This window comes from Lepisosteus platostomus, chromosome 3, assembly GCF_059453375.1.
Source record: "Lepisosteus platostomus isolate fLepPlt1 chromosome 3, fLepPlt1.hap1, whole genome shotgun sequence".
Lineage (NCBI taxonomy): Eukaryota > Metazoa > Chordata > Actinopteri > Semionotiformes > Lepisosteidae > Lepisosteus > Lepisosteus platostomus.
The window spans coordinates 19,296,488-19,307,054 of record NC_142613.1 but is presented as its reverse complement, the minus strand read 5'-3'; the positions used below and the strand labels follow the sequence as shown (position 1 = coordinate 19,307,054).

Genomic DNA, 10,567 nt, shown 5'->3' with positions numbered 1-10,567 from the left:
TGTAACATCTAGAATCCTGAAGCAAGTATGCAGGAAGCCTTTTTGATAGATTTTTAGCTCTGCATTTAATACTATCATTCCAAAAGTCCCTTACAATACATTGTAACAGGTGAATGATCCACTTCCGACTGCAAGATATTCATCTTTCTCACAGATAGAAGGCAATAGGTGTTGTTAGGTTCACACAGGCTGTCTGTGTGTGAATATTGGTGTACCTCAAGGATATGTGTTTTCTCCATTACTGTATTCCATGTACACCAACAACTGCACTTTCAAAGACTCGTTCGGCAAACCAATTACATTTGGGGTAATATCACTCTTGTAGGTCTCATCACTAATGAAGATGACCATGTGCAGGTGGGAGGTGAGTAGGTTGGTATAATGGTGTGCTAACAACCCCCTAAAGCTTAAAATCCTTAAACTGTTGGACATGGTAGTTAATTTCTGGAAACAATTTCTCCAAAACTTCTCTCCTTGATAATCAATTATGTGGGTGTGATTGTGGTGGTGTCCTTTTGGTTTTTGGTAATTATGATCTCTAATACCCTTAAATGGGAAAATTAATATAATCAGTACCACAAAGAAAGCACAGCAGAGAATATACTTTTTTGTGCCAAAAATTTGGTATCTCTCAACCAACTCTAATACAGTTTTAAGAGCCATTCTGACATAATACAGAAATTAATATTATTATTTGGTTCTGGTGTCCAGATCTCTCCAGAAACACAAAACTTCACAAAGCAAGTATTTAAAGAATTAAATGTGTAGATAACACATCTTTATTAAATAGTTCAGGTGGGTAGCTGTGTCAGCAAACTAAAATACAATTTTAGTTACACTGATGAATTAGATCAATAGGTTGACGGGAAAATGTATGGAGCTGACTAATGTTAGAGAAGTCAGCTAAAGACAAAAGAAGATTGGGTAAAAATTTGCTCCATTCAGGTGTGCAAAGTTGGTAGACATTAAGGTACTTCCACCAAATTTTGATTCAGAGGATGAATACTTACAGTACAGTATGCAATCAGTATGTTTTGATTTTGTTTTTTGCAGTTTTTGTTGACATTTTATTTCTTTTGTTTTCAACAAATTAGTATGTCAGTATAAGGGCATGAATAGACACACAGACGTGCAGTTCTATCCTGCAATTAAGGTTTTAACATGATACTATTTATATGCAAAAAACTATTGTTATGATGTTATTTTTCCTACATTAAAACTGAATAGTTTCTGTTATTCTAAGACTCAAGTTTGCTCAAAATGTATCACTCCTGCTGAAACAATTAAAGAATATTTTAGATTTTTGTGATGAAATAAGTAACACTAAGGTTTAGAAACTCCACAGGAATCATCTTTGAATAAGGTTTGTAACATGGTTTATTAGCTATGTTCAGCTTTGAATTTTTGAAATCAGCACAACAGATAACTGTTACTTACTAGTGTTTGAAATGCACAGAGAAAGAATTCACCCAGTGTACTGTATTAAATAAAATCCATTCATCTTTATTGAAATATATACACAAACTGTTCCATAACTTATATAACTTAATAATAATTTCATATATAAGAGATTTTCAAAGGTTAATAAATACATAAATAAATATATAACTGTGGAAAATACAAAAATAAGACATAGGCAATTAAATAGGGCATCGCGACAGTGAGTCACAGAACTCAGTGAAGAGAGCTTTCAATCTGAAAATTATCACTCCGACTAACATACTTAATCTGGATTCCTGCAAACACAAGTATACTGTAGGTAGGCTTAAAATTAAATGAAACAGTAGTTGCAATGTTGAGCAGGCATTGATTTATGAGTTTACAGGATGAATAGCCATCAATGTCCACTGGAAATAGTGAGGACCCTTTTTTTTAAAATTGCTTTCTTACATAGCGTTAATGTGTTTAAGATAACTAATTAAATAACTAGATGAATTAAAAATAATTGTCATAAAATCAATATAGAGTTAAATAAAATACTGTTTTTTTTTCACACATTACAATTTTGATTTGTCTTGCATTTAACAAGGTATGGGTGTACATTTAAACTCCTAAATTTTAATAATAGCCAGACCCAAATCATTTACGCAGACACCTACATTTAACACATTTCAACATATTGATATTTGTTAGTTACTGGAAATCAACTTAGCTTTGTATTGTAAAACTGCTTTTACTGTATGTTGAATTTATTTGTAGTTAATGAATGGAAATGTTTATGCCTGGTTGAATAATGCAAGATAATTATTGCTACAGTTTGGTATATTAATTACAACTCTCACTGTGATCCTTTCAACCTCATTGGTCCTTATCTAGCCTCTTCACTTTACTATTAATCTTTCACATTGTCCCTGTTAGTTCAACGACTGCTACTGCTATTCTCAAAGTCTTCCCACCAAACCTGCCTTAATTAAGTTAAGTTGCACATATCGCTGAAATCGTATGAGAACACTTGTAAAGAATCAGCACCTGCTACTTCACAATCATGGGCCTGACACAGGTACAGCCAACAGTGATGGTCTTTTTTTCAAGTCGGAAGAAGATACCACACTTATCCTTCACTTTCTTCAGGACAAAGGTGTCATGGAGGATGGGAACAGAGTTGAGCCCCATATCCACCTGCCCATCTTCATCTACACAGCCCTGGTGCAGACACACAGCCTCCGGGATTGTCTCAGGGTATTGGTCTGGGTTAGCAGGTTTCTGACTGTCACAAACAAAGATCACGTAAGAATGTGTCCTATAGGTGTTTATTCAATATAAACTCTGGTGAAACTTGAAAACTTCAGATTCAAAATCATAGGACTATCATAGCAATGATATATTTATTATAGATGACTAGAGATATTTAATTATTGAATCTGTATAAAGCAACTTATATACAGACTTCCCTTGGCATTTTATAATTCATGTTGTCTTCAAGAGGGCTTTAAGAGACTGTTTAGACTTTGATTCTACAATTATTTATTAAATGTGTTTCCAGCTTGTCTTGTTCTATGGGTATTTCTACACATTAAAATTAATCCCTGTTAATTATCTTATTTGCCATTTTTCTCAAAGAATGACCAGTTGTTAAGAAAACACAAAATCAAAAGCTGAAAAAAATATTCAGATGTTCATATAGCATTGAGATGTTAAATTATTTCAGTTTAAAATATTTTAAAAGTAATCTCAGAAATAAAAATACTTTCTGAAGAATGTTAGTCATACACTGGTAAGTATGCATGTAATTATATAGGTTTCTTTTTTAAATCTATTGTTATATGTTAATTAAAAATGTGAATGTGCGTAAGGTAATAGCCCATTTTCAAACTAAAAGGGCAATACAAGTCATAAATTGTCAAAAGGTTTATATAATATAAATATATTATAAAGTTTAATTTTACATCACATTTTAGTAAAAAACAGTCCTTTGCAAAACTTTTCAATTTAGTCTTAGCCTTAATATATATAATTGCGATCCACTTAGTGTGCAGGAATAAAAATGATAAAGATGAAATAAACATGATAAAAACTGTAAGGATAATACACTTAACACTGCAATAGATACAGCAGTTTCAGGTCATCATGTTTATTTTGTTTAATTAAGTTCCTTCTCTTAAGATTCACAAATTACTATGGAAAGATATTGTAAAGCAGACCAATCAAAAAACATTTTTAACGTTTGCTATACAGTACTGTATGTCCCCATTTTCTTTTAAGCGACTTACATGTATTTCCATGGAGAAAGAGAACGCTGAGCCACATCATGGAAGGTATTTCTCCTTGAGTGGTGGGTGAAGTCCATGTATACTTGAGTGAATTTTCGAGCATCTCTAGACTCGCAGCCTCCTCTACTTTCTTTCACCCTAGGCGCCCCATTGACTCCCATTATCAAAAGCGCTATGCTCAATACAGACAGCACAGGCTGAAAATAGAAAAAGCCCAAAACATGAAAGATGATAAGATAAGCACAAAATGACTTATAATTGTTGTGTAGTGATGGAAGGTGGCTTTCTTTTTGGAAATTGATATAAATGCCTTTTAATTATTTTAACTGCTTTTTATATAGAAAAGTATATTGGATGAAGGCTACTATAATTATAATAATATAATAAATTCTTCTTATTAGTTATTTATTAAACTCCTCAAGGTTCAGCATTCATAGTAAGAGCATAGTAAGAGTAACAGCATCCATAATGAGGAACTGTGTCAATGTGCAAGTTGTAAAGAAATAAGCAGATGTTTTTTTTCTTTTTACTTCTATCTTTCAATATACAATTACTCCATCTGACAATTTCATTTCACATAGTAATGCATTGTTGAGGAAACCAAAGATGTTTTGTTTTTCATTAAACGTAATATGCATAAGCCTTTCATTTTCAAGTCAGCTACAATATCACTGCTAGAAAAATAAATCGCAGAACTCTAAAAGCAGTTTTACCTCAGAGGCAAATCAACTTTCAAGTTTTTTTTAATGTACCTCCATAAGTCCTAATGTGAGTAAAATAAAACTTTGATGTGGAAATCCAGGCCATACACTTTTAATCTACACTCATAGAGAAACCTAGCACTAGCTTCTCTTCGTAGAATGCTTGCATCAGAAAACCTACACATTGTGTAGTTAAAAGCCTTTGCATTACTGCTTAAAACAATCATTCCTGTAACATAAGCATTGAGCATGTAAAACAGACCCTGCAGATGGTTTTCTCAGTTGTCTTACGTCCATCCTGTGCTTGACGTGACCTAGTTTAACATGAAGTAGCTCACCGTTGAAAGACAACACACTTATTTTTGAAAACAGGTGCAGTAGCTGTAACTCAACTTACCATTATGGTTTGATTTTTCAGTGCTGAAGACATCTTCTAAGATCGATTCTCTGCAAGGTGCAAGGATTCTAAATTTCTTGTATGGTGCGTTCATCTTTACAAGGTTTATATACAGTACTCTCCCTGCGTTGGTGGAGGCTGTGCTTTCCCCTGCCTTGATGATGTAATAATCAATGAGAGAAGAATATTATGTAGATTAGGAAGAGGAAAACAAATATAGACCACCATGTTTTTTTCCCTCAATATATCCCCCAAATGTTCCTGGTAAATCACTTTATTTTCCATGCTACAATTATTGCAATTCTGTGTCTTAGTATTTTATTACCACCACTACTCACTACTGCATCATGGGTAGTTCTTTTCTATGCTTATCTCAGTTGTGTGAGACTTAATTCATGAAAGGCTTTAGTACTTATGGAGTTCTTTAATTGGTGCAATTCTCCCTTTATGTCTAAAACTGCATTGACACTGTGGCTTGATTGAGGTATCTTTATGTTCATTACCAATCAGGACAAAGGTGTTGAAAAACATTTTTAAGAGAATCCTTCAGGTCAGTATTTCTTATTTAATACACAGTTTGCTATAATTTTGATGTACTTAGGTGTTTCTCCTAAACATCCTGAAGATGTTTTTCTATTTCAACTTTCATGTCATAATTGACAGGTTTGCAATCGTTACAGTATATGTAGTTTTAATTATGTACTTATGTTCAGTTTTTGCACGAAATGATTGTATATGAATACACTCATTCATAGCGGTCTAGGATTTCTTAAACTACTTAACCATAGCTTAAAATCTTCTATTCCACTCCAGTTTTTTTAAAAAACTATTTAGATACATTTATCCAACCAAGCCATATACAAATAATGTTCTATGAACAAAAAATATACCAAATCCTTAAAAGGGATCAGGGCTTCCTATAGATGGTGAATAAAGACGGATATGTTAGAATTATTGGGGTCTAAGGGGAACTTAAAAAACGAATGCACCTGGAATGGTGTGTTGTCTCTTTCACTTACACTGGCAAGACAACACTATAGTTCTGTTAATTTAAAGTATATAATGAAGTTAGAGACCCACTTATTTTAACTTACTCCAGTGAAATACTTTGGTGGAATCAACCAGCAGATCAGTTGTTGATTTATCCTTCTAATTCTCAATTAAATAATTGGTTGCACTAAAGTATTGCACTGTAGATAGAGATAGATAGATAAGACTTTATTAATCCTGTAGGAAAATTGATGTGTTACAGCAGTCCAGCCCAAGACAAGCAAAAACAGACATCAGAATAGTTATAAACCAAAAGACAACAAAATAAATAAATATAAATAAATAAAAAATAAATACATAGGTGTTTGCAAAATGTTATGATCATAGTCACTGTAAAAACAATAAAATATGTGCAAAATGTGCATAGATTTATACAGACTGATTGTCCAAAAAGTACAATGGAGTAAACATGCTGTCCATAGACGAGCAAATGAAGGGCTAACAGTCCTAGCCTAGGGCAGCGTTATACACCCTGACAGCTGCCGGGAGGAAAGACCTGCAGAAATGTTCCCTTGAACACCGTAGCTGGAGGAGTCTGTTGCTAAAAGTGCTCCGCTGCCCAGTAACAGTCCCATGAAGCGGATGAGAGGCATTGTTCATTATGGCTGTGAGCTTGGTCAGCATTATCCTCTCAGCCACCACCCCCATGGGGTCAAGGCTCATCCCCAACACAGAGCCAGCCTTCTTGATAAGTTTATTGAGCCTATTTGCATCTTTTGTCATGATGCTGCTGCCCCAGCACACAACAGCGTAGAAGATGGCCACCGCCACCACTGATTCATAAAAAATGTGTAGCAGTGTTCCACATACACCAAAGGACTTGAGCCTCCTAAGAAAATAGAGTTGGCTCTGACCTTTCTTGTACAGGGCGTCAGTGTTACCAGACCACTCCAGCTTATCATCCAGGTGTACCCCTAAGTACTTGTAGGACTGTACGCCCTCTATGTCCTCACCCTGGATGGAAACAGGGTTCAGCGGAGACTTATTCCTTCGAAAGTCCAAGATCATTTCTTTAGTCTTGCTGGTGTTAAGCTGGAGATGGTTAAGATGACACCACTCCACAAAGTTGTTAATCAAGCTCCTATATTACTCCTCCCTCCCCTCTCTAATACACCCCACAATTGCAGAGTCAACCGAAAACTTCTGCAGATGACATGTCTCAGAGTTGTACCTGAAGTCAGAGGTGTAAAAGGTGAACAGGAATGGAGCAAGGACAGTCCCCTGTGGAGGCCCAGTACTGCTAACAACCTGTTCGGACACACAGCTCTGTAGCCGTACATACTGTGGCCTGCAGGTCAGATAGTCTATAATCCAGGACACCAGGGGAGTCCACCTGTGCCGCCCTTAGCTTATCTCTCAGTAAAGGTGGATGGATGGTGTTAAAGGCACTGGAGAAGTCAAAGAACATAACTCTCACAATGCTCCTGTAATAGATTGGAATGGCAGTAGTTTAAGACGCTCTGGACAAAGGCTATAAAGTGTTCACCATTTTTTTTATTAGTTCATCAAAACACTAATTTTATAAAAATGCAGGAAAACAAAAGTCAACATATGTGTGGTGTCTGTGCATTTAAAGCACGTTTATATGAATTAAGTCAGATTCAAATTAATCTGAATATAATTTGCCACTTATTAAACTGTCACAACCCAAATCAAAAAAGTTCATTGTGTGAAATTGACTTTTTGGAATAAGCTCTATCACAGTCTGTTTAATTTTTTACTCTGGGCACTGCCAAGCCAAAACTATAATCCTGCTGCGTAGCCAATTTCCATTAATCAAAATGGACATCAATATTTCTACTAATTAATGATGGGGAAGCTTGTTATCGCAGTATGATGATAAATTTAATTTTAACAAGCAGAAGAACTGATGCCTGAGGTTTCCTCACAAACACAAATAAAAGTATTTGAGGGATGGATGTAGTCATTCATGATCAAACATCCATTTAAAAGCAAATGTCTCAGCTGAGGACTTCTGTTGTCAGCCGTATGTATCTCACAATTGTTGTTCTGAGTTAAAGCCGCACTGCCTTTATTGTTGTGCCTGCACACCCCCAACTACACTAAAACACAATACCATTAGATTATTCAGAGTTTACGGTAGATGTACTGTATTGTTAAAACACAAGTGTGAATGGTTGGTAAAGGTTGGCACTGCAGTAAAGAAACTGAGATTGTGATTGACAGAACATACCTCCATCCTCCTTGGTTCTATAGCTACTTTTTGATGGACCCTTATGATTCATTCTCTGACCTAATTTTAACGAAAAAACAGTCACCACAATCTGAACTCAAGGACTTCCGCATTGACGCTACTCTTGATGTTTCCATGTTCATGGTGTGAGGGGGGGTTTTGCTGAGCTTTTTGCCGCCCTGAAATCATGGAAATTGTTAAATCATATTGTACCAAGTAGTAGCATCAGTAATCGTAAAAGCATCCGCAGGATCAGGCAGACTATTAATTCAGACTTCAAAATTCTGGATTTTATTTTATATCTCTTTCGTCTTCCTTAGTCAACATGCATAATGCAATTGTCTGCACTATCCCGTTTCCCTACTATTCTAATTTTCTATTGCCTGTGTATCTACTGTATATCTACATTGGTGATGTTGACTGACTGCTCATATTTTAAATACAGTCTTAGAAATAAATATATGGAAATAAATAACAGCACCTCTTTATGAAAAATAAAATATTGCACTACCTCTTTATGAAAGCAAATGCTTCATTTTAAGGAAAGTCTTCATCTCTCATCTTATTAATACTAATTTCCCAGTCATAAATGACTTATATATATATCACATAAGTTATACAAAACATACTTTATCACTAGTATGATATATATTTAAATTGTATGTGTGTTTTGGACCCACGATGTTTTAAGTGCTGATACATTTGTAGAATAATTTACATGTCCTTCTAGTTACTGTAGAGTTTTTTCTAAATTTGCAAATTTGCTTTTTGGAGTTTTGTGGTATAATTTGCCTCAAGTATAACATCCATCTTTTTTCTGACTGCTTCTTCCAATTCAGAGTCACGGGGGAGCTGGAACTTATCTTGGCAAGCAATGAGCACAAGGCAGGGTACACCCTGAATAGGACACCAGAGCATCACAGAGCAGACAGACACAAACTCACACCAGGACCAATTTTCCCAGAGGCCAATTAACCTACAAGTATGTCTTGAAATGTAGGAGGAAACTAGAGCAGCAAGAGAACCCCACATGAACACGCAAAAACAGACAAACTCCATGCAGATAGCACCCCAGGAATGAACCCAGGACCCCAGTGCTGCAAGGCAGCAATGCTCACCTCTGCAATACTATGCTGTGCTCATACCACAGCATACTGTCACACTTACGGCCGACAGGCACTGTGTAAGAGCCGGCGTACCAGAGCAGGTGATGTCACCGCCCTTCCCTGTGATAGCAGGACTACAGCTAGTGGGCTTTAAAGAGATCTCTCTTTAGCTCACCGGGCTGGGTCCCTGCTGAGTGACATGGGACTCCCGGGTTCGAACCCCCGACGGTGCGGGGCCGACCTAATGCGGCAAGGGCGCCCGCCTGAGCCCCCGTTGCGTTACATTGGTGTTAGAAGCGGGGTGGGATAGCCCTTTGCCGGGGACGGCGATTTAAGCGGGGGAGAGTGTAACGCTTACGGCCGACAGGCACTGTGTAAGAGCCGGCGTACCAGAGCAGGTGATGTCACCGCCCTTCCCTGTGATAGCAGGACTACAGCTACTGGGCTGTAAAGAGATTTCTCTTTAGCTCACCGGGCTGGGTCCCTGCTGAGTGACGCGGGAGTCCCGGGTTCGAGCCCCCAACGGTGCGGGGCCGACCTAATGCGGCAAGGGCACCCGTCTGAGCCCCCGTTGCATTACAATACAAAGGACAATGACTTTAAACTTCTTTGCAGTTCTCAGGAATCAAGGACTTTACTATATGTTGGAACATTACCACTACCTTGGACATAATGTGTCTTATGAATATATTTCTAAAATCTATTGTATATTTATTTTGTAAAGAAAATTCCATACATTTTTGAAAATGTCTTTGCTTGTTTTCTGACTGTCACCTTCCTCAAAGAGCTCAGATGCTATGACTCATCTCTAAGAGAATGGGAATTGCTTAGGTAAAGAATGATAAAGTGAATTACTATTTTCTCCATTGAGTCAGTGTTTTTTTTGGACTTCACATCACAGAACACAAAATGGGGTTACACCTGCTACTGTTTAGAATTACTTGTTACAACTGATACTATGGAGAAGTATGATAGATCTTTTTCAATGTATTTTCAATCTTAGTATGTATTGATGAACTATTAGCATCTGAAAACAATCCAGTAAATCCTATACTTGAAATTCCTGAGAATTTTGGAGCTGGAACGAACAATGTATGGAAGATGTGCCATGTAAAATGAACCTACCCTTGCAATGTTTTTAGTTATGTTGCCATCACAGCTTTCATTACATTTTGAAATAGGTTTTCATATTTACAAAATTAGTCATCTACTTTAAACTGCTGATACTGAAAGCATGTAAATATATTAGATTCTTAAAGAAGATTCTCAACTGCAAATGTATTGAACACATTTCTTCAGGCAACCTTAAAATCATTTGAGGTTCCAATGAACAGTCTGAAAGGTCATGAAAGTAGTGTAATCCTCTCTGTCCCTATGTAATGGAAGTGGCTTAACTTAAATTCAGAGAA

The 10,567-nt window shown here is 36.4% G+C and overlaps 1 protein-coding gene across 1 annotated transcript; it reads right to left on the bottom strand.

Moving 5' to 3' along the window:
- Positions 1 to 1,482: 1,482 nt before the first annotated feature.
- On the bottom strand, positions 1,483 to 4,951 carry il17a/f3 (interleukin 17a/f3). The gene is made up of 3 exons (XM_088624825.1): positions 4,809 to 4,951; positions 3,711 to 3,907; positions 1,483 to 2,707 (listed from the first exon to the last, which is right to left on the bottom strand). The coding sequence occupies exons 1-3, from the start codon at positions 4,839 to 4,841 to the stop codon at positions 2,473 to 2,475; spliced, it is 465 nt and encodes a 154-aa protein (XP_088480951.1). The 5' UTR covers positions 4,842 to 4,951; the 3' UTR covers positions 1,483 to 2,472.
- Positions 4,952 to 10,567: the final 5,616 nt, after the last annotated feature.